Genomic DNA, 23,885 nt, shown 5'->3' with positions numbered 1-23,885 from the left:
GGGTCTTCAAGGTGGCCACGAGTCAGTGTGGGAGCACAGAGCAAAAAAATGGAGCCTCCCCTACAATTGCTAATTTGAATCACTAGGAGGTAGCAAACAGTTGCTCTGGAAGCCTTACTCCCTGGTCAGCCACTGACAGAGAGCTGGCTGGCAGAGGTAAGAGGTGGGGCCTTTCTGCTGCTGTGGAACTCCCTGGCCAGAGAGATTTGTGCAGCCCCATTTTTTTTTTTTTTTGCCATTTTTAGAAACTAAAAGCTTATCTGGCTTTTTGGTTGCTCTTCACTCATTCTTGATCCTTAAGCTTGTTTCTTGCTTCCATTTTTAGAGGGTATGGATATGGGTCTAATGTTTCATCATAAGAACATAAGAACAGCCCCACTGGATCAGGCCACAGGCCCATCTAGTCCAGCTTCCTGTATCTCACAGCGGCCCACCAAATGCCCCAGGGAGCACACCAGATAACAAGAGACCTGCAAGGCCTCCTGGGAATGGTAGTTTAAGAACATAAGAACAGCCCCACTGGATCAGGCCATAGGCCCATCTAGTCCAGCTTCCTGTATCTCACAGCGGCCCACCAAATGCCCCAGGGAGCACACCAGATAACAAGAGACCTGCAAGGCTTCCTGGGAATTGTAGTTAAGAACATAACAACAGCCCCACTGGATCAGACCATAGGCCCATCTAGTCCAGCTTCCTGTATCTCACAGCGGCCCACCAAATGCCCCAGGGAGCATACCCGATAACAAGAGACCTCATTCTGGTGCCCTCCCAATCATGATTGTTATTTTTAATTCTTCTTGTTAACTGCTCTGCTTTGCAGGAAGGAGTCGAGAAACTGAGTGAGTAGATAAATAAATATGCTCTAGAAACAATATTTGAGGGAGAGACTTCAGTCCACCTTGCTTTGCATGAAGCAAGTCCCAGCAGGGTCAGTCCCTGGCAGAATCTCTAGATACAGCACAGGAAGAGTCCTGACTAAAATTCTGGACAGCTGATGTCAATCAGTGTTGGCAACACCAAGTGCAACAGGCCAGTGGTCTGAGCCACAACATCTATTAGAGGTCAGCACAGAAGCATCATCTTATTCCCCTGCAATGACATATCACAACCACAGGGGGCACTATAGAGCAGCATCACTATGGGGCAGCTCAATGGCTACAGCAGCCTTTTTCAACCGTGGCACACTGGTGTGCCATGAATAGTATGCAGGTGTGCTGCGGGAGTTTGGGGGAGGGTCATTTATTAGTAGGGCCACTAGGGGATGTGAGTGCCCACCAACAGCATGGTGTGCCTTGTCAATTGTGAAAAACTGATGGTGTGCCTTGACAATATTAGTACCTTTTCAGTGTGCCATTAGATGACAAAGGTTGAAAATCACCGCGCTACAGAGTGGCAGCATGGAGAAAAATGTGATGCAGTTCCAGGTAGGGCCACCAAGTGGCAGCCAAGAGCAGTGCATCTGCCATGGCAAAATATGGCAGGGAAAAAGGCTATGTGAAAAGGCCAGCCCACACAGGGGCAGCACAGCCTACTATTTCACTACCTTGCAATGATCAAATGTGACCACAGGGTGGAAGCACATGACCGCAAGAAGGCAATACAAAACCAACACTTCATTGCAGCCTCCCCTTACTGACAGAGGGGCAGCCAAGACTCATAGTGGGACCTCTGCTTGCAGTGACAAATTGTGACCACAAGAGGCAGCACAGAGCTATATTAAAGCACAAAGTCCAGGCGGTGAAAGGGGAGGAAGGAAGAGAGTGGCCTGACATCCAAGACCATCATCCCATGCGCCTGCAATGACAAGACACAACCACAGGGGGCAGCACTAGAGCAACTTTACATAGGAAAGGCAGGATGGGACAACTCCCATTTCACAAACACACATAATATTTGTATTTAATGTATTTATTTTTTCACACCTATATAGCGAGAGGTTTTGAAAACAGTGTTAATTACTTTGCTCAGAAGTAAGGCCATTGTGTTCAGTAAGACTTAGGCTGTAATTCTCTTTCTCACCGGAAAAAAACACCTCTACTTATATATCTCTTTCATCCTTCCTGCAGCTCTGAGCAGGGTCTGTGTCTCCTCCACCTCCTCTTACCGCCACAACAACCTTATGAGGTAGGCCCAGCTAAGAGAGAGCCAACTCTAACCACTACATCAACTCTCCTTATCCTTTCTATTGGACCCTCAACACACAAGGGGTTTTGCAAGATGCAGTGGCGAATGACTCCATTTTGCTCCCACCGCCCAGAATGGCTCTGAAGGAGAGGGTCCCCTTGCACACTTAGGGGTGAGGCTCCCTGCAAAACTTAGTGCTTTGCACCCCCTCTAGCTACCCCACTGCATATGCCCCCACTGCAGCGTGACAAAGCAGATGCGGAGGCAAAGTGGAAGAAGCACGTGAGCTTGTACGCCTGTCCCCAATTCATATGACCCCCCTCCACCGATCCTTACCGCTTGGCATCTGAGAGGTCAATGTTGGTCCCAAACTTGATGATCTGGTGTGTTTTCTGGTCAGGATTGCTACAAGGAGCAGAAATAAGAAGGTGCAATGAGTGGAAGGTGAAACAGGACAGAGAGACAGAGACAGCGAGAGAGCGCTCCCTTCCTGCCTCAGTTTCTTCCAGGCCTTAACGAAACCATTATTTACTGACTGCCCCTCCAGCAGCCAATCCCCCCCCCCAAGCAGAAAAGGTTGCCTTTCCCCGGGTCAGGCCCCAGCCTCACCCCGCCCCCCCCCGACTCAGAGTCTCTCCAGGGTTCCAGGCAGGGGTCTCTCTCTTCCCACCTCCTGGGGGCACAGTAGGGGCTCTTGCATGAGCTCCGGTCCCTCCCCCCAGTCACCCTCCAGTGCAGTCACGACACCAAGAGGACACGGCTTGCCAGGAAGGGGAGGCCCACCTTGGGGGTGCCTCTGTGGTGCTGTCGGGCTCCTCTGTTTCCTCCTCATCAGTGTCTTTATCTTCCTGCCTCAAGAGAAAGAGATGGTCAAAATGGGGGCTTATTCCTTCACCACCACCCACCACAGAGAAAGTCATTTCACCCAGACCTAATCAACCCCCCTCTGAGTAATGCTGCTGCACAGCTCCTTGTCCCACCCCCGGGAACTGTGACAGTCAGCGGCTGGAGCAGGGGAAGAAAGCAGGCCAGCCCCTCACCTGCAGAGACTCCTGGAAGGAGGCCGCCTGGTACTGGGCGTACTTGGCGATGGTGGTGTGTGACCGGCTGCTCTCGCAAGGCCAGACCTGCTTGGTCCCCAAGAGGTCCCAGTTTTCATCTGATGGCTGTTGCACCTGCGTGCGGACCTCCACCGCGTGCTCTCCACTTGCCTCCACCAAGGTCTTTGTGCTGAACAGGCCCAAGTCTGGGGGGGGGGGGAGAGAGGGGTTGTGAGAGGTGGTGGAGAGTCCCTGGACTCTCACACTGAGCTGGGGGGCACACACAACTCTCTACTGGTACTCACTAATCCCAGAAGAGGGGTCTCCGACAGATCCTTTCTCCTCACACCAAGATACCAGGTCCTCCACCCATCCCCAGAAACAAAACTTCTTCAATCAAGCTCTCTCCAGGCAAAAAGCTGCTTTCAAAACCTCAAATTCCCCCATTATCAACAATTCTCCCCAAATCATACATGTTTCCAAAAAAAAAAAAAAGGGGGGGGGGAGGATTCTTGCAAAATCTTTCCACCCAAGTACGTGCTCTTCTCACGTATTTCTCCAAGGTTTTGGACTAAGCAAGCAGCCTTGCCCTCCGCAGAAATCCTTCCCTTGACTCTCTTCCTGCCCACCAGCTGCCCTCCCAACACAAACTCAGGCCTTATCCTCAAACGCCCTCCCATACGGCTGCTCTGGAACCCAGAAGCCCCCAAAGAGGCGCCTCCCAACCCCTTCCCCCAGCCCCGCCCCGCATACTCACTGAGGCGGAGAGATCCTGCCAAGCCCCGGATGACCGTGATGGGGTTTTTGGGGTCAGTGCAGAATTGCAGCAGCACCGGAGAGAAAGCATCGCGTTTGCTCTCCAACTGAAGGAAATAGAAGGACTATTAGAGGCCAGGGCACCAGTCCCCTCCCACGACCCAAAACAAAGAGATATGTTACAGAGAGTCAAAAATACCCCCCAGTGAGAATAGCAACCAGCCTCTGGGGGACCCTCTGGCCCATCAGGCCACTCCAGCAAACCCACTCCATCAAGACCACAACCGCCTTTGATTAAAGTCTGAGGAGAAATCTGATGACCAAGGAAGGTATATATAAATATCTGTATGTATTTATTAATTATTATTATTATATTTCACCAGCTCCCTAATCCCAGATGGAATGGAGAAAAGGAGCTGGTGTCATCCACATACTGGTGGCACCAGACTCCACACCCTGGACAACTTCTCCCCAGTGGCCTGATCTAGATGTTAAATGGGGGACAACAGGACTTTAGAGGTCAAGGGCCACAAGGGCTTAGACCAGGGGGTGCAGCTTCTCCAGTGCTCTCCAGTTCTGCTCCACATTCCCCAGTTTCAAACAGCAACACCCCCTTGGATCCCATCAAGGGGTCCGTTCCATGTTGGCCAATGCCACCTCCCAAACCATCCAGCAGGTGAAAGTTTTCCTTTCTTGATGATAGCCAGATCAGTTATGTAAAAGCAAAGAGCATGTGGGCCAGAAGCAGCGGGAGAAAATCTTTGCTTCGTTCTCTTCTTTGTAGAACTCCAGACAGATAAAGAGGCAGAGTCAAGGCAGGAAACCTTTTGCACACCAAACCCAGCTGGTTGGAGAGAAGACACTCCAGCAACACTGGATGCAGTCAACAGTGCACCTGACCTCTAGAACTGATGCCCCAGGAGGAATCCAAACCACAGTGTTTGTTGCAATTCTGAGTCAGAAGCACTAGGAGAGGTTCCTGATGGAACCAAACAAGGAGTTGCAGGAAACAGCCAATCACTCCAAGCCACCAAAACATCCACAAGATGCCCAGGCAGGCAGGAAGAGAGCTCTGCTTTCCCAAATAATGAGGCAGGCAGCCAAAGACAGCCTCTTGTCCATGACATGAGAGACAGAAGTCTTGCTCATCAGGTCTGGCCAGGATGAAGATCCACCTTCCTGGAGCGAATGCTTGGGCCAATCACAGTCAGGAACAGCAACATGGCGCAGCGAGGGAAGGAAAGCTGGCAGGTTGGGGAGGATCTTGGAAGAGATCCCAAAACAAGTATAGTCTTCCTGAGGGAGGAGCAGCATCCTAGAAACCCCTCAGGCACTTGGGGGGTCCCTCTTGCTCTGGATTCCTGGCGTCTCTTTCAGGAGTGGAGGAGCCCGTCTTCAGGGACGCTTAGGCTATGCCAGGAGCAGTCAGAAGGTCATTAAACCAACCGTGCAACCAGGAAGGGAGGGCAGGAAGGCTGTGGGGTACGGCGCAAACTCCCAAATGTACCCGGAACGGAAACACAAGGAAGTTAAAGCAAAGCATGAAAAGGAGGAAAAAGAAAAAAAGAAAATAAAAGAATCAGCACAACGAGGACAGGATGAATCAAGATGAGGAACAGGGAGAGAACGAGGAAACGAGTCTCTTGCTTCCTGTGTTGGGAGGGATCCTGGACCACACAAGCCAAGTCAAGAAGCGATGGCCGTCTTCTAGGCAAAATGGGCCTGGGTATAAGCTTTCAAGCGGAAAAAAGGACAACCGCCTGCCACAGTATTGCCTCACCCCAGAGAGGAACAGGGGGAAAAAAACACCAGACTTTTGCTGGCCAGTGACAGCCTTAAGGGCACTACTCCTGCAAAGCTGGATCAGAACCAACACCCAGTGCCTCGAGGAAGGATGTCAGATGACCAGAGCAAGGAGAAACGGCGGGAGCGGACGGCTTCCAAGCTGAAGAGCTACAGGTCTGGGAGAATTTTGTTTTCAGATCAACAAATCTGGCAGTTTGGTGAGGGTCAGGCAGGGGCAGCGTTTGTGAGCCACCTGACCTGGAGATCTAAGAACAAAAGACTCTTCCCTATAATCTTGCGACAAATAAGCTACTGTAATGGACTGTACCAAACAAAGACAAGTGTCCAGACAAGGTCAGAGCACCACAATTCCAAACTGTGAACATTAAAAGAAGATTGGGAAACAAAAAAATATGGGGCAGGCGGCTGATGCCAAGTCGAGAAAACAAGCTCTAGATGAAGGAGCAAAGAAAAAGATCTCGTGTTTTGTGCAGATCTAAGGATCCTGAGGACAAACAGAAGGAGTGCAAGCTGTTCTGGTCAGCCCATATCAGAGAGCACTACACAGAGCCACAGAAGAGCCATCTGAATGAAGGGGGGAATTGGCACAGCTTCCATACAGGGAAGGCTACGGCACTTTTGGTTCAGAAAACAAGGCAGGACAGCCAAGGTGAAGGGGATCAGACAGAGGCTGATAAAATTCCACAGGGTGTGGGGAGAGTAAATAGATGGAAGGTCTCCCTTTCTCACAATAGTGGGCCACTGGATCACCTGACAAAACCGATTTGCAGCAGAGTCGGGGAGAATGGACTTCTTCACGTAACACATAATGAGTTAATTGAACTCACACCCAGAAGAAGCAGACCAGCCACTGGCTTGGGCAGCTTTAAAAGCGGATTAAATCTATGGAGGGCGATTTACCAAGGGCTCTGCGGAACTTCCTGAGCCAGAGGCAGTCTACCTCCGCATACCAGTTGCTTGAGGGGGCAACAATCTGAGAGGATACTGCCTTCCAGACCTATTTGTGGGTTCCGCAGTGGTGCAACTGACCACCCCCTGCATAGGATGCAAAAGGTTAGACTAGACACCCAGCAGAGCTCCTGCCTTCATTCTCAGCGAATATGTGGACCTAATTAAGTTGGAAGACAAATGCATTCTGGATACTCTATTTTTGAGAAGAAACAGAACCCGTGCACCAAACTGATGATGCCTGGAGCCAGGAACCGTCAGGGCAGTCCCAACTAAGCACGCTTCAGTGGACACAGTAAAGCCATGGCAGAGCCAGCCCTCCTGCCCTCACGGAGCAGGACAAGCGAGTCTTGCTCTCGGTCATCCCAGAGCCACACCGACAGCCACATTGCTTTGGTCACCGTGATCTGCTCAACCTGAAGCTGACAAAGGTTAAAAGAATACGGAGAAGAAAAAATATTTTTGGCACAAAGGGAAGGAGGAGCGTTTGTGAGAGCAAAACCAACACTCCATATACCCCAATAAGGAGGGCATGACAAAGGCTGACCCTGAAAGAAAGGCAAGGCCTGTCCTCTCAGAAATACACCAGCACCCCAGGTATAGCTGCACGTTGGACCTAGAAATGGAGCAGGCCTGGGACGACTAGGGTGGGGCTGAAGACCTCCAGGTGTTCCTCATTTTATCAGGAGGGAAAGTTATCCCCTCAACCTGCACAACGGCCTTCGGCACTGGGAGAGAGGCAGCTTGTCAGGGGAAGCCAAAGCCAGCTACACAAAGCGAACAAAAGAAAAGCAGGAGCCAAAACTCCCATCTACTTAGGAACAAGAAGTAACAGCGCCACAGCAGAGGTGTATCCCTCTGCGGGGAACACAGTGCAGAACACGCCCAGAGCACTGAAGATAGTCCAACCCATGGAGGGATGGCAGAGGGCTGAGCAAGACTGTTCCCCCTCTGGACAAATTCTGGGATGCTGCAGCCTCGCCAGAAGGATGCAGAGGCTGGCAAGAGTTCCAGGGACGGGTTCGGAAAGGAGAGTCACTCTGTGTGGTGAAGGAGAACGGCTGGGAGGTTTTATCACCACTCGCTGCCTTTGATTTGGGAAAAAAGTTAGAGGGGGCAGAAATCATAAAGAAAGTCAAACAGAAAGTGGAGGAGGAATGGAGGATGACAGCAGGGGCGGGGGTCTGACTGTTCAGAGACAGAACAGAGAGGGAGACCACTGGCTCTTTCTGCATGTGCAAGCACCACTGGCTTGCAATCCCACCTACAAGCCCCTACAATCCCACCGAGCCCCACCACACGGGTTGGGTTGGGCATCCCAGCCATCCTGGAGTCGCTTCTGACCAGTGGTGCAGTAGCAAATTTTCAATGTGTAACAAATTTCAATGGTCCTGACACACACCCACATCCCAGACATAGTCACACCCCATAAAGATGATCATCAACAACAACAAAAGCCAACATTAAATTTCTTCATTAGAGTGTTCTCTTCTCCTGTCACTTCTTTCTGCTTTGGACCTTACTTGATTTTGTTTAAAGATCTGGGTCAGATCATCCCAAACTCTCCGAGTGGGCTGCTGTAGTTTCACTAATTGTAAAACTAAATGTATAGAAATGGGAAGATGATATTTTAAAAAATTCCAGATAAATATACAGGGCATATTGGTCTACGTGTGGGTTACTTGGAAGCAGGTTTCACTGTGTTTAATATAACCTGCTCCCAGGTTAACATGCGCAGGACTGTAGTCTTAATGCAACATGGGCTCCACGTGGTCTCTCAGGTGGCCCTTGTAATATGTCCCTAGGCAAATTTCTCAGTTTGCACCCTTTGGAGCCTGTTGCTTCTTTTGGGCTACGATCCTTTGGAAGATGCTTCAAAGGCAACACCTGGGCACTCTGGGTGATGACACCATTGCTGTGACAGGAGACATTCCAGAGCTCTGCTCTGCTCCCCTCCTCTACGCCACCCCTGCCTCTCACTCTAAGCCAGCCAGGGGAGTCCTGTTGAACCCCACCACCCAGGGCTGTGGGGGCCTGCAATGGCAGAGACTGCAGATCTCTCTGTAGCCTGTGCCTGCAGGTTAGGGTTCCAAGTGGCAGCCAGAACAAAAACCTCACAAGGGTATTTTGCTGGGCCTGTTTCGGCCTCTCTGGGGAGCCCAAGCCCCCCGTGCTCAGCACTGGAGGTCTTGCCTGGCCCCTTTCTGGCTTCAGGCACTTGAGCTCTGCTTCAAAGCTACGAGGACCAGGACCTTTCCTGCTGCTGCCGCAGGAGCTTTTCCTTTCTTTTTAAAATGACAACAGAAATTCTGGGAACGCTAAACTCTTCCTCAGACCCCAAAGTCTCTGTTTGTGCAATCAATCCTTTGTGGCGGGTGGCTCCTTCCGCGGCCCCAGCCCACCACCCCACAAATCAGGCACTCACGTAGATGCTCGGAGTGGGGGGGTTGAGTTTATCCCGGGGGAGTTTTTCATCTGCGTTGATCTGAGGTTTGACCGAGTGGCTGAGGGACAGGTACGACTCCTTGAATTTTCCTTTCACCTTGGCGTGCCTGCGGGAGGGAAGGCAAGAAGAGATGAGAGGGCAGGCACTAACAGAGCGGCAAGGAACCAGAGCAAGTTGGCAGCAGGGACAACAGGTCGGCAGACAACAATCGCTCCAGCCAGGCTGGAAAAATGACTGATATGGGTGACGTGGGTTCTCTGAGTTTGTTACGATACCTTTTTGCAGCCAGATTTCAGCTCAACACACCACAGAAACGGTTTCAGAAAGCATGCGTGAGGGGAGGCTAGTTCCTTCTTCACCTGGTGGCAAGAGTGCCACTAGGCATGTGCAAAGCAACCACCTCCAACTGGTGAACTGCTTGTCACTAACTAGCCCCCCAATAGTACTGAGCTTGGGGGCCCTTTATCCTCAGTGGCTGAAATTCCAGTGTGTGCCCAGGGCCACAAAGATACCGCTGAGGATAAATAAAGGGATCCCATCACAAGACCCCTGCTGGACAACTCCCAAAAGGCCCAGCTAGCCAAGCAGCCTCTTTCCAGCCAGACTCCTTCACAAAACCCACAAGCAGGGAAGGCAAGAGCTCTTCTTGGTTGTGGGCCTGCAGGCACCCCGGGGCTCCAAAGCGGACTGGTTTCTCCTCAACAGAGCATGGAGGTTCTCCTGAGCTGCCACAGTGCTAAGAAACCAGCTAAACCCCTTGAAAGCCCTCCAAGCCAGTGGCCAGCACCACACGCCTCAAGGAGGGCTCCTGTTCCCCCTGCCTGGAATCACAGCTCCAGGCCCAAAAATGTTACTGCAAGGCCATGAGAGAGATCTCTGCAAGGGCTTTCCTTCAGGCTTCATATAGCTGGACAGGCCTGGCCATCCTGCCTCCCTTACATGGCTCAAATCCTTGGCCTGGCTCCCCCCCGCCCCCCGCAACACCTCTGCTCTCAGCCCTAGCCAGAGACAAGGAAAAGCCACTCAAGCAGGTCACTCTGGTCTTCTCCGTGAGGCTCGTGGCCCCAGTTCAGGGCAAACAGGCCCAGCTCTGGGTTCACAAACCAGGCCCTGCCCGCCGCTGTGGCACTCCTGGATCCCTTATCTGAGTGACGCTTGGTCTCCACTCTGCCCAGGTGTTTGCAAACAGGGACACACCAAGTCAGACTCTTCAGGAACAAAACTCTCCAGGAGACACCAGAACAAAATGTCCTCTGGCACCCTGAGTTGAAAAACTCTTCCACTATCAGCGCCCCCCTCCCACTCCCAGCCTCACAGTTTCTCCCCTATGACTCCTTATGCCCAGGAACAGGTCTCTCTCTCAAGCTCAAGTGACATGATGGTGGCAGGCTTCCCTCTGCGGAAACCTGCCACGAGGCAGGAGGTGGGGTGGTGGTGGATTTCAGAGCGAAAAAGGAACCCTCACCGACACTGGGACTGAGAGTGGGGTGGCAGAATTTGGGCCAAAACAGACAGCTCTGTTGCGCCATTCATGCTGACTCAGACCACAGGGCCACCAGCCCCACAGCTCCCTCCAGATGTGCCAGCTTGGGGCCATGCCCTTAGCAGACTCCTTTGGAGCAGGGATCTCCAAACCCCAGCCTGGGGGCCAGATGCGGCCCCACAGCAAGCCTCTTTCTGGTCCACGGTCAACCTCTTGTCCCCTGAAAGCCTCTGGCCCACTCAACTGAGCATGACCAGAACTGTGCTCTGATTGTGCCTGGAGGGTGTTATGAGGGCCAGAGAGGTTGAATGAGAGAGCCCATTCATTCATTTATTCACTCATCTAAGTTCCATCTCTCATTTATTTATTTAAATTTTATATTTAAATTTTTTTCTGGCCCTCAACACCACGCTAGATATCTGGCCAAAAAGTCTGGAGACCCCTGCTCTAGAGCAAACAACCTGGGGCAGGGGAGATTTCCAGCAGGCAGCGTAACACAGCATGGGTTTATCACTGAGGCTACAGAATTTTTACACCCACATAAATGGGACAAAGGATCCTGTTCCAGGACAAACGGCAAGGAGGACGTCAGGCAGAAAAATGGCACTTGCAGCTCAAGGGGGGGGGTCTTCTGCAGTTCCTGAGAGATCAGCCATACAACAGCAGCCACACAAAAAGCCCCCTCAACTCGTAAGCAAGTATCTAGATCCCACTGCTGCTGTGGGCAACAACTGATGAAATTCTTAAGGTGTGTGGGGGGGGGGCAGGCTGTGACTAAATTAAACCCCCACAATTATGGGAAGGCACCAGTCCTAAAGAGCTTGTTTCTTCCCCCTTGAGTCCCCCCTCCAACATCAAAGCCCAGAATAAGAAAGCAAAACAGCAAAAACTGCCAGGGAAGCTGTGGAAAGAAGAGAGACCTTTGTCTCCTGCATGCAGGGGACAGAATTCAGCCTGCAGAACCTTCCCTGCCCCCCATAGACAGAGGCCAGACAGCCCGTGCAGGGGTGCAGAAAGACAACAGAGGACAAGAACCCGGAACTCTGAGAAGCGAACTCCACCGGGCCTCAGAATCACTCTTGAGCTGTGTGCAGCCTGGTCTTGTGCAGGTTTGCTCAGAAGTTGTCAGCCCTGAGAAGGCATTCAGAGGGCCAAGGAGGCCCCACAAAGCCTTCTTGGCCCTCAGAACACATTCAGAGGGCTAAAAACGGTCACTTCCGGTTTTTGGTTGAAAACTAGAAACGACGATTTTTAGCCCTCAGAACACCTTTCCAGGCGTGCCCAACGCCATGAGTTACAAGAGGGTGCCCTTGGAAGCAGCTACACTGCGCACATGGTGGGGCTTACTCCAAAACACATCTATGCAGGATGGCAGCTTTACGGTGCTTCTGATCCCAGGTCCACACAGTGCAGGACTGTCAACTCAGCAGGCCACTCTCCAAGATGCCTCTTGTTAGTCCTGCTGGGAGGTGCTGCCCAGAAGACAACCTGGGGCCTTGCACAGGTGACCTGTAGCCCCCACCCTGCTGCCCCCTTAGGGTGCTCTTCTATACATGCTGTGTTGTGCGTTCCAGCCATTCGACGTCCTCCAACTTGCATCTCACACAAGCCCTGGCTGTACACTGGAAAGGTGTGATTCATAAAACTCCACACGCAAATACCCCCGTCGGGATCCCTCTCTGCTGTTTTGCATTTAGGGCTGTCACCCAACTGCAGCCCAGTCCTGCCTTCCAGATATGTCCAGATAAGTGCAACGGAAGCCAGGGCAACATCAGAAAGTGTCACTCCGACGTAGCTCAGGTGCCAGCACAACCCCACCAGTGGAGAATAATGTGGGGAGGGGGGGGAAGAGTTGACACACACCATATTTTAAACCCTCTTCAAAAGAAGGACAGCCCTGCAACATCAGAAAACTACTACATTGACAAAGCTAGTGTTGAGAGGAGTATACCAACTGGGAACAATGGGGAATAGGAACACAGAAAATAGTACCTCCTTCCACCCCTGTGCTAGACAGGCCCATTTCTCATTAATGCTGGAGTACAGAATTCGGGCTACACCTGGCAGGCAGACCCAGCACACCCACACCAGGACCAAAGCCCCTGCCTGGGGGACAAGCACTCGCGTGATCAGATGCGGGGTAGGGGGTGAGTCTGCTCTGGCCCTTCGAAGGGGGGCCTTGGTGATGGGATTCAAGGCAAAAGGGACACCAAGGGGGCACTGTGCACAAGGGGGGAGCAGTACTCACTTGCTGGCCCGGACCACCTCTGTGGCCGAGTGGTTGATGGTCAGCTCGCTCAGTGGGATGCGCCGCTCCTCCACCTCCGAGGCGATGAAGGTCTCCTTATCGCCGCTCTCCACTTTGATGAGTCGGATCTTCAGCTCCTTCGGCGGCCCTTCCGTGAAGGAGCGCAGCTTGAGGAGGTCGGCCGAGCACACGACGGTGGACCCTGTGCCGGTGGCCGCCCCCTCCTCCTTCTTGCCAGGCGGTCGCCGCTCAGGCGAGGGGGCCACAGGAGGCGGGAGCGGCTTGGCCCCGTTCTCCCGGGCCTGGCCCTCCGTGCTCTGCACGTCCAAACTGCCCAGGATCTGCCTGTTCTTCTCCTTGTGGGCCTTGCCGCCTCGATGGCGCCGCGACCCGTCCTTGCTGGATCGGCGATGCCGCCGGTGTTCCCGGTCTCTTTTCCGAGATTCGTCCTTGAGGCGTGGAGCTGGTGGCGGCGGCGGCGGCGGCGTGGAAGCTGGGAGGGGAGCGGGAAGTGGGGGGAGCATGGGAGGGGAGGCTGGAGGAGGAGGGGGTGTGGCAGGAGGGGGGCTCTTCTCACGCTCTGCGCGCTCCACCAGCGTCTCACAGGCCCGGCTAATCTCTTCCAGTACCTCTGACTCTGTCTTGATGGGCCGGCTGGTGGGCAGTGGAGGGAGGGCTGCTGCCTGCTCGCCTGCCGTCCCTGCTCCTCCAGCCCAGGCCTGGCTTGAGGTAGAGAAAGGGGGCACCGCACTCTGGCTGGCACCAGCTGGAGGAGGGAGTTTAGCACCTGGGGGAGTCAAAGGTTTGGGTCGGTAGGAGTGCTTCTGCCCTTCCAACACGCTGGCCAAGGACTTCAGCAAGGACGCAGTGCTGTGATGGGGGAACTTGCCTGCCACTGCCGTGGGGGCCACTGCTGCCGGAGGCCGCTCCTCCCCGTCCCGCTTGCCAAAGCGGTACAGGCAGGGGGGCTCTGGCGGGTCCTGCCCAGGGGGGTTGGGGTAATCAAAGGAGGAGCTGGACGGGGCGGGGAGCTTCGGTCTTGCCAGAGGCGGGGGGCTAGGGAGGAGTGGGGCCGGCGGGGGAGGAGGGGGGAAGCTCTCCTCGCGCTCCTCCTCCCCACGCCGGATTGACTCATCCAGCATCTTCATGATGTTGGCAAGGCCGTCAGGCAGGATCTTGGAGAACTCGGGGGGCTCCTCAAACTGGTCCTCCAAGGTAGGGCTGGTGTAGCCAAAGAGGCTGCCAGGGGCCACCTCGGCGGCGGGAGGCACCACTGCTGGGTCTGGGGTCTTTGGGTAAGAGGCCCGGGGCGGCTGCGGAGGTGGCGGGGGTGGGGAGCGTGGCGGAGGCTGAGCCAACGCTGGCGGCTGAGGGGGGCTTTCCGGGGACCTGAAGGTTCCTGAGGTAATTGTGGGGGGGCTCGGCTTCAGGGACTGGCCGCCACCAGCAGCCTTCTCCTCCGGGCTGGTCTCTGACAGCCAGAAGTCGGGGGCTGGTGAGGGCTTGGGACTAGCTGAGCTTGGGGGGCTCGGCTTGTCCACATCTCCTTCCCGGGGGTGTGAGAAGGCCCCTTTCTGGCTGCTGGTGCTGGAATCCTGGAAGCTGCGCCCCGAGTCACAGGTCACAAGGGGAGGCGGCTCCCCTCGGTGGGGCTCCCCACACCCAAACAAGAGGTCATCTAAGGGGTCCCCACCGGCCTTTCCTTCTCCTGCTTTGCTACTGAACGCTGGGCCTTTCAGCCAGGGCAACGGGGGCGGTGGGGGAGGAGGGGGCGGGGGAGGAGGGGGAGGGCACTGTGGGGCAGCAGGGGGTGCTGCTGCTGCTGGTGGAGACCCCCTGCTGGGGGCTGGGGGCGGCAGCATGCGGGAGCAGGGCAAGCTGCGGGGGGGCAAGCAGGGGGCTGGGCGTGGTGGCGGCGGAGGTGGTTTGAGCCCGCCACTCTCCTGGGCAGGTCTGGGTGGCTCCAGCGTTGGTGTTTGGTAATGATCCGAGCCCTGCGCAGGGGAACAGACAAGAGCAGCCAATCAGAGGGCAGCTGTGGTGGGTGGTCTCGGGCCACCCACACACCCCCAGACCTCTCACTCCCGCCCCTTCCTCCTGGGGGTCAGTCACTCACCCTCATCTTGCCCAGCCCAAAACTATGCCCAGCCTGGAATCATCCAAGAAATACACACTCCCATCCCATCCCACCCCCCACCCCCGACCAGAGCCAATGTCCCACTACTGGCCAGTGTCCCCAATACTCACAAGGCTGTCAGGGTTTGGCTGTCCCCGCGAGGTGGTCTTGCTGGTGGTGGTGGGCCCTCCTGGAGTTGGGCGTGAGGCGTAAGGCACGCAGGCAACAGTTGCTGGTGTGGCGGTGGAGTCTGGACGTGCCCGGGGGACTCGGCTCTCTCTAAGGTCACTTCCGTTGGGCCGGGTCAGGCAGCCATGGCTCTCGAGAGGGGGGCGGTGCGCTGGCGGTGTGCGGGGGCTGGGTGCCATAGCCGGCAGGCGGTGCGGGGGTGGGTGCGAGCCATAAGCTGGAGATGGGTATGGGAAAGGGTGAGCCACCGAGTTCCTCTGTTCCTGGTGGGAAGAGAAAGAGGAATCCCACTTTGACGGGGCTGCGCGGGGCAAACAGAGAATACCTGCACAGGCTCTCGCCACTGACTCTGAAATCTGCAACAACTTGGCCATTTAAAGGGCACGGACCTTTCTGGAAATATGCAAAAAGTCCCTCTTGTTCTTGTGATGCAAGACTATTGAGCGCCACAGGAATCCAACCCTTCGTACATCCCAAAGCCCAGAGTAAGGGCACTGCAGAGAGCAGACCGTTTTGACTCAGGCAAGCCCCCACTGCAGAACAAGCCAGGCCAGGAACTGCACTGCCTTTTGACACAGCAGCTCGTTCTATGACACTGAGTTCCACTGATGCAGACCATCAATGCACCCATGAAGGCAGAGGCCAGGAGCACTTCCCCTAATAAAGGGTGGCCGCCATCACTTGCGTGGCACATTCACACTGCCAAAGGCGACCAGCTGCATCCCACGCTTCCCAGCTGGGGTCAGCTGCTTTTTGGACCAAGGTGCTGGGTAAGGAGAAAGACCCCACAAGACACACAATGGCACAAGACAAGAGGATGGGGGGAGAGCCTTACCTGTCTCTCTGGGGCAGCCACATTCTTGCGCTCCTGCCCCCACGAGTCTCCGTGGAGGGGGTTCCACAACCCCGGCTTAGGCAGCTGGTAGTGGGGGTTCACAGGGACGCCAGGCCCAGGCGGGTGCTGACCGACCCCGCTGCCGTTCTGTTCCAGGACAGGCATTTGCGGGGAGAAAGAGAAAAGAGCCCCCTGAGATTTCACAGCTCCCACAGGACTCTTCCGGCATCACCCACCCAAATTCTGGCAACTCTCTATAAGAGAAACGCTACTGAAGAACAGGGAACACGCCCCCCAGGCAAAAGAGCAAACCAAGGAGGCCCACAACAAGACTTGCACTTTGGAGGCATCCCAAAGTCACAACCAAGCCATGCCGTGCAACCAAGCCCAACCCGCGCCTGGCAAATCAGGACCCACGACAAGAACAAGAGCGGAGCAAGGAGCGAGCGATATTGTGTGGGCAGGGTCTTGGCTGGCGCAAGGGCAGGAGTTGGGAGACCTGGACCAAGAGGAGGCAGCAGCACCTCCCAAAGCAGAGCCCCCCCCTCATAAGAACAGCCCCACTGGAGCAGGCCATAGGCCCATCTAGTCCAGCTTCCTGTATCTCACAGCGGCCCACCAGATGCCCCAGGGAGCACACCAGATAACAAGAGACCTGCAAGGCATTCTGGGAATTGTAGTTAAGAACATAAGAACAGCCCCACTGGATCAGGCCATAGGCCCATCTAGTCCAGCTTCCTGTATCTCACAGCGGCCCACCAGATGCCCCAGGGAGCACACCAGATAACAAGAGACCTGCAAGGCATTCTGGGAATTGTAGTTAAGAACATAAGAACAGCCCCACTGGATCAGGCCAGAGGCCCATCTAGTCCAGCTTCCTGTATCTCACAGCGGCCCACCAAGTGCCCCAGGGAGCACACCAGGCAACAAGAGACCTGCATCCTGGTGCCCTCCTCCGGGCAGTCCATGTCGTGCAGTCCAGCCTGCACGGCATTTCCTGCATACCTGGTCAGGACTGGTGCTCCGCCGCCTCTTCATGGGGGTGGGCATCTCTTCGCCATGGCCTGGGTGGGGTGGGTGCTGGACTGGGGGAATGGGCTGGACCACAGGGGGCTCCATCGGCAGGCCAGGCCTCTTCAGCTGGGGGTTGCGTTTGGCAGAGAAGTTCCGCTTCTGGAGGTCAAGGGGAAAGAGAAAGAAATTGGTCAGCAGCCCGATCCTTTGGTCATCCAGGAAATCCCAACTGCCGGGCTCTCCTGGGGAGAAGCAGGACATCAGACCAGCTCTAAGAGGCAGAGAGGGCAGCAACACAGCTGGTCTTTCCAGCTTTCTGCTGAAGGGGTCAGAGAAACAAGCGTTTCCATTGCTTCACAGCCTCTTCCGCATCAATCAGGCATTTGTTTGCTCAGTGCGGAATCTGATTTATCTCAAGACTCTGGAGAGGGGCCAAAGCTGTCCAAAGGGGCACAGAAAGAAAGCCCTGCTGCCCACAGAGAGTCCTGCCCACTTCCACCCTGTTACAAACACCCTCTTTCCCCCATGTGTCTATCTTGGTTTCAGGCAGGCCTCCCTGAAGTGAAAAGGGAAGAGATTTTGCTGGCTCCCAAGGCAAGGCCCTTCTATGGTTGGTTAAATCTGGGTGCTTGAGGTCTGACAAAGGATAGCTAGCAGGAACAAGTCCCGCCTGAATGTTAAATTGAATTACAATGGCCCAACTGGGTAGTTCCTTTTCAGACTCTAGACCAATAAGTCCTTCCACCTGAGATAACACACCCTGCCACACTATTGTTCAGTAGAAACTTTCTGGATGGGCCATCAAGGTCTTTCCTGAAAACTCAGTCAAGGCCAGGAAGCCCAAAATGCATCCCTCAAGAAGTTCTCCAAACTCCTTTGTCCTGCAGATATTCCTTTGTGAGGAGTCCTATAACTTCCCTGCTCTAGAAGCAGATTAGACAGAGCAAGACAAAAAAAGAACAAGAACAGAACAAGAACAAAACAAGACACAAGAAGACAAGACACAGAAGAGAGGTTCACTCCAGAGGCAGTGGAGGAGTAAAGTCTGGCATTGCACTTTGGAAGAACCTGGGAACTTTGCAGCCATGCCTTGCTCTCCAAGAAGGACTTCACACTCAAGCAAACCAGCGGACTAGGATAGGCGATTCCCCCCACTTTTTGATCTCTCTCTCTCCCTCCCCAAAAGATTATTTCTTTTATCTTCTTTGAAAAGCTCTGTCTTGTGGTTACTGTTAGCCTAATTTTGAGGCACTTTGAGACTGGTTGCACTGCTCATCCATGTCAAAGATCCCAAACCTCGTCACACTGCTAGATTTGACCTCTGGCTTGCTAATTTCCGCTATCTCAGGTATTTGTGTAGGTGCGCATGACATGTGTAAGTCACACGTGTACATGCGAAGGAGCAGCGTTGGCGACAGACTGCCAGAGAACGCGGGCATAGCAGATGGCAGTGCTGGCAACAACCCTTCCCAGGCAAGCCTCCCTTGTTACCCTGACTCACCTCAAGGTGCAGGAGGTTCCAGACTTGTTGCAGGGGGGGTAATGTTTTTGGCCGGTGATGAGACGACCCCGAATGGAAATTCCACAGCTGAGCCTTGAAAAAGGACGGAGTGCAGAGATTAGCCGCTGCGGAGGGCCCTCGAGGAGTCCCAAGGAAGTCCTTCTCCTCCCGCTCCACGTCCAGTCCACCCACCCGCCGCACCTGCTGCAGGCGTCCAATCCGGGCGTGCATCTCATCATAGCTCCCGTAGTTGCGCTGGTACCGGGCCGAGTTCTGGTAGCAGCGCACGGCCTCCTCGCAGTCCTGTTCTGACTCGTAGATCTCGCCCAGCTGCTCCCACAGCTGAGGCTGCCCCTGGTCACGCAGCAGGGCCTGGACACAGCCGTGGATGGCCTCGAGTTTCCCATGCAGGGGGCGGGGGGCCAGATTCCTGGAAGGCGGGGAGCAGCGGTGAGGGCAGGCAAGAAAGAGGACCAGGGAGAAGCAGGGCAGAGGGTGGCTTTTTCTATGACACTGAGCACTCCAGGGTCTAACCTCCCCCTGCCCCCCCCAACAATGCAGGACCAGGGACAGGGCCTGGAGCAGACGCAGAGGCACCCAGCCCCGAGAGCTTACCCAGGGGGGAAATAGCCCTTGCCGTGTTGCCCCATGTTAGAGCCATGGTTGGGCGGCAGGTGCGGGGGCAGCTGAGGCTGACCAACACTGGCGGAGCACCTGGGGCAGGAATGAGAAGAGAAAGCAAACTGAGGACCAAGTCGGGGGGTCCGTTTCCAAAGAGAGCCCCAGGTCGGCCTGTAAGTCGCAGCTGCTGCCCGTGGGCACACCGGCTGTGGATATGCTGTGCTGAGGGAACTGCCACTCTGCACACACAGCCCAGCACTGCAGGCGGGGCAGATCAAGGTTTTCCGGAACTGCTGCTGAATTTAAAATGCAAAGACAGACCAGCGGGCAGGACAGCCAGTGCAGGACTTTTCCTTCCCCTGCAGAAAGTGTTGCAAACCCTTTCACAACAGAGCTTTGTAGCGAAGGGGGTGGGGGGGCTGTCTCTAAGCAGGCAGAAGAGCACGCCTAAATTTCAGCACACGTTTTAATGATAATTTATTGAATTTGGGAAAAAGAGCCTCGTTTACAAGGTTTAAGACGGGGAGAGTGAGACATTATGAGTGTGGCTTCAAGGGTTGGGGATGCCCCTCTCCTAATCAGAACTGCCCTTGTACAGAGAAACAGTCTAAGGAAGCAAAGGACCTCCATGTGTCCTGGCGTTCATGCCAGCAGCCTATAGCTGGCTTGCCATTAAGGTTCAAATGCAGCACAGCTAGCAGGAGATCCAGGGAAAGCCGTACTAGGATAGTTTGGAAAGAGGCAGACGGAGAGCATGCTGGGCAGAAGGGATCCAGCTAGGGTCTCACCTGCCGCCTGGGAGCCATGGACGAGAATGGCAGGAACTCCAGGCTCCGCTGCAGCCCAGGTTGCCGAGAGAAAAGGGATCCCGTCCAGCCCGGCCCCCTAACTGCTCCACTGTGCGATGCATCCAGTCTGTGAGAGAGAGGGAGGGAGAGAGAACAGGGAATTCAGAACCCAGCTGAGAAGGAGGAGATGTCTCTTTCCACTATCCCCTATCTTGAGCCCTCTTCTCTAAGGAAGTCCTCTCACCAATCCATTCTGCCCCCGCCCAAGCTCCACCCCACTAACATTTGGTTCCTCCCCTTCCACCTGAGTTCCCACCAACTCCAAACAACCCAAGTGTCCTCTAGTCCTCCTACCACACACATTCAGGGCCCAGCCCCCATCCAAAACCCCACTCACCCTGGCAGACGGGCCCCTCCACTGCTTCCTAGGCCAGCCCCAGGTTCTCCCAGTCTGACCACCAAGCCCCCTTCCCTCTTGTCTAGGACCCTCTGTGCAACTCCTGAATCCAACATCCAAAGGGAGAGGCCCGCCCCCTGTAATTTTGCCTTTAGATATTACGTGGATTATTTATTGAAAGTATGTAATTAAAACAATCGGTTAATGGTGTTGTTGCTCAAAGATGCTGTAAATTCTCATTGCTTACAAAAACGTTTTTAAATAAGTTTTTGCGTTTTGTAAAATTTTTCTTTGGGGCATTTTTTAAAATGGGAGAAAAATATTTGGAAATAAACCAACAAATAAATAAACCATCTCTCTCCACCCCATCAATTTATGTCCCCCCTTCTGCCCTCAAACCAAACACTTACCGTTCCTGCCGTGGTGGATGCGTCTTGGTACCACCACCCCCCCAAATCTGAGCGACGGGTGACCCCCACCCAGTCGCTGGTGGCTGAGCCTTCCTCTGGTTTTGGTTTTATTGCCTCTTCCAGTCACAGCCACATACAATGCTGGGGGAAAGGAAGATAAAGAGAGAAGGTCAGTCTAAAACCATGGCATTTGCATTCTTTATCCTGAGCAGTTCTGCCTGGAGTCTGCGTATTAGAGCAAATCAGACCAAAAACATCAATAATTATATAGCCAATCAATATATCTATACACTGGAAATCTTGGGAGTTGGTCGCTATTCAAAAGAAACTCTAACGCAGCTATTTTCAACCTTTTTCATCTCATGGCACACTGACAAGGTGCTAAAATTGTCCGTTTTTTGACCATTGACAAGGCACACCATGATGCTGGTAGGGGGTTCAAATCCCCTAACTGCCCTACTAATAAATGACCCTCCCCAAAGTCCCGTGGCACACCTGTGGACCATCTGCGGCACACCAGTGTGCCACGACACAGTGGTTGAAAATCGCTGCTCTAAAGGGAGGGGCTGCTTGCATGCTGCACTGAGGCTCCCTGCAAAGCTTTGCACCCCCTCTAGCTATGCCACTGGGTCAATTCGATATGAAATGACCCAGATTTGAAATTATTGCATTCAATATACTTCATTTAAAGAAAAATTGAAATTTGTATACTTGGAGAAAAAAAAAACCCTCTGACAATTTTGTCTCAATAATTTCAACTCAGGTTTAAGGGAGTTTGTATTTGCATACTGTATTTTCCTCTTGGTTTGCACTACAGTCTGCAGAAGTGGCACTGATTCTCTAAACTGAATGGACAGAGCAATGCCCTTTTAAACTTGCATGTCACAAGTTGATACTGACTGATTCCCAGATAAGCAATCAGGACACTGATCTCTTTCTGTGACTGTCTAATTTAGTGCAGGAAAGAAGGAGTTAACAAGAAGAGTGTGCCCCATCTGGAGGGCAGAGCAGGGCAAGGCCTCTCTCCTCCTCCTCCAATGGAATTCTTTCATTTGGAGAAGGAGGTGTGCCTCTAATGAACTCTAGAATTAACTCCTGCCCTACCACACACTTCTATCACTCTGGATGCAAGCCACACCCTGCAAACACCTACTATGTTAGTGATGTTGTGATCTGACTGGCTCTCACTCCTTTGCTTTCTTCTTTTCTTCTGGAAGAGGTCAATCATGCAGCGTCCATCCTGTGGCCACCAATCATCTTTCCCGTTGGAGAGCTGAAACCACAGAAGTAAAAAAGACTGCTTAGTCTTCTGCCATCATTTGGGGTCTCTGCCTGCAAGCAACTGAGCATGACTTGCAGGGCTCTTCCCACATGTGCAAGTACAGGAAACCAGCTTGAATAAATCATACTTTGAATTTATCCAAGTTTTTGTAAAGCAGCGAGAAGCCTGCAGATGTTTTGCAGGGATTTCTCTCTGTCCCCAAGTTTTGGACACCGTTTAGGTAGTTGGATTCATAATACAAACAGCAGTTTTCTATATACTACATTATATATTTTATTTCCATATCTCTCGATCTATACACACAAGCACAACAGCAGTTACTGCTTGCCTTGTTTTTTTTTTTTACTCTTCAAAACTAGTTTAACCAATCTGTATCCCCTGTGCAACTGCTATATATTTGTGTACAATGTATGTTATGTCTATTTTTCATCTATTTCCTGAGTGATTTCAAGCGGCTTAGACACATGCACACCGCTAGTGAAAGAGGTTCACTCGGCATATCCGTCTCTCCTAGTATGTGACTGCTCCAGTGTCTGTTTACATCTTGACAATAACACCACACGTGTAGAGCGTAGCAAACGTGGATCTGCCTTTTGCCAATAAAGAAGTGGTGGTATTTAATGTTTGCATCAGAATTGTTGTAAACTGCTATCTATCTCGGTTCCTGGCTGCAGTGAGAAGACTTTAACACAGGATGGCTGTAAACCCCACCACAATCGTCAGTGGGCCAACTGCACAGAGTTGTCATAAGACTGTCAACACCCCTCCTCCTTCCAATTTGTAATGCAAAGTTAGCAATAACAATATTGGGCTAGATTTCTCCTCCCATCATTGGCAGGACACTCCCCTCCCCTTCCCCCCCCTCCCGCAAGGCTGAGCCTAGAAAAGAGCAAACACTGCTTCTGCTATGGGGGCGGCAGGTGGGATCCAAAATAATGGCAGTGATCAAGTCCTGGGTGCCTCCACCACCTCCAGTGAGCAGTTGCACTGCCAGCCCTCTAGGGAGAGCATGACAGCTCTTCAAAAATAACTAGGAAATCTGGTCTCCCAACACAAGGACCTCAAGTCTAGGACTTTCTGAGCTCTCTGCCTGAAACAGACAAATATAGGGCACAGGTGGGGTGGAGGGAAAAGAGGCGTGAAGGAGGCCTGGGCAACATTTCCAAAGACACAGAGTTAGTGGGCACGTGCAGTTTCGAGCTTGGAGAGGAGAAGGCACTCCGCACATGCTTCACATAACTCTCTTAATACTTGCTGTGACTGCTGCCTGTCCCAGGATGGAGTCACAGGGCTGGACATGGGTTCAGGGAGCAAACACCCTCCTCTGAGGCTTACAAAAAATGGCCCCTGGTGGGGTCCTTTTCTCAAGGCTGCTCTCGCACCCGCACCCCAAGCTGCACAAGTGGGTGAGCATTTGAATGAACAGAAAACCTAGAAAAATGCATTTGAGACAACTTTCCCACACTGCTCCAGGACACTGAGGAAGGAAGGAACATGGGGGGGGGCTCAGACGGGGAGTCACCACCCAGCGCCTGTGACTCACCCGTCGTCACTGCTTGCCAGCCTCACACACACACACTCCCCCGACCCATCACAGCATGTCTGCGTCCTACCACAAGCCAGACGTGCCGGCCTGTCCCCATGTGGTCAGAGCTCCGCAGAGGGCTTCCTACCGTGGGAGACAGCCAGCCAGCCAGTGTCTCATGAGACCACGCAGGCAGCCCACCTCCAGTGGGTGCCGGGACAGGCAGGGGAGGGAGGAGGTGAACAGCGTGACCCAGACAGCCTCCCCCCAACTTGGCTGCCCTTTGGACTCCTGTGGGGTGGAGGTTGCTGCCTCCTCCTCCTCCTCCCAGCCTTTAACTCTGGACAGGGAGAGTG

General features: G+C 53.6%; 1 protein-coding gene across 2 annotated transcripts in view; it reads right to left on the bottom strand.

The window, feature by feature from the left end:
- The window catches only part of KDM6B (lysine demethylase 6B), a 54,559-nt gene that overhangs the window by 10,119 nt on the left and 20,555 nt on the right, over nt 1–23,885 (bottom strand). Inside the window, exons 3-17 of one of the 2 annotated variants that reach the window (XM_066628577.1) lie at nt 21,876–21,995; nt 20,723–20,863; nt 19,916–20,042; nt 19,122–19,220; nt 18,708–18,936; nt 18,507–18,599; nt 16,997–17,164; nt 15,992–16,138; nt 15,099–15,419; nt 12,852–14,845; nt 9,100–9,226; nt 3,922–4,027; nt 3,165–3,370; nt 2,908–2,972; nt 2,461–2,529 (exon numbers count right to left, since the gene is read on the bottom strand). In XM_066628577.1, coding sequence (XP_066484674.1) covers nt 2,461–2,529; nt 2,908–2,972; nt 3,165–3,370; nt 3,922–4,027; nt 9,100–9,226; nt 12,852–14,845; nt 15,099–15,419; nt 15,992–16,138; nt 16,997–17,164; nt 18,507–18,599; nt 18,708–18,936; nt 19,122–19,220; nt 19,916–20,037 — 3,746 coding nt within the window. In that variant the 5' untranslated portion in view covers nt 20,038–20,042; nt 20,723–20,863; nt 21,876–21,995. The remainder of the gene's footprint in view (nt 1–2,460; nt 2,530–2,907; nt 2,973–3,164; nt 3,371–3,921; nt 4,028–9,099; nt 9,227–12,851; nt 14,846–15,098; nt 15,420–15,991; nt 16,139–16,996; nt 17,165–18,506; nt 18,600–18,707; nt 18,937–19,121; nt 19,221–19,915; nt 20,043–20,722; nt 20,864–21,875; nt 21,996–23,885) is intronic. The other variant, XM_066628578.1, reaches the window with a different exon arrangement.

This window comes from Tiliqua scincoides, chromosome 5, assembly GCF_035046505.1.
Source record: "Tiliqua scincoides isolate rTilSci1 chromosome 5, rTilSci1.hap2, whole genome shotgun sequence".
Taxonomy (NCBI): Eukaryota; Metazoa; Chordata; class Lepidosauria; order Squamata; family Scincidae; genus Tiliqua; species Tiliqua scincoides.
Note: the sequence above shows the minus strand (reverse complement) of the source record. Positions and strands in the feature narration are given on the sequence as shown.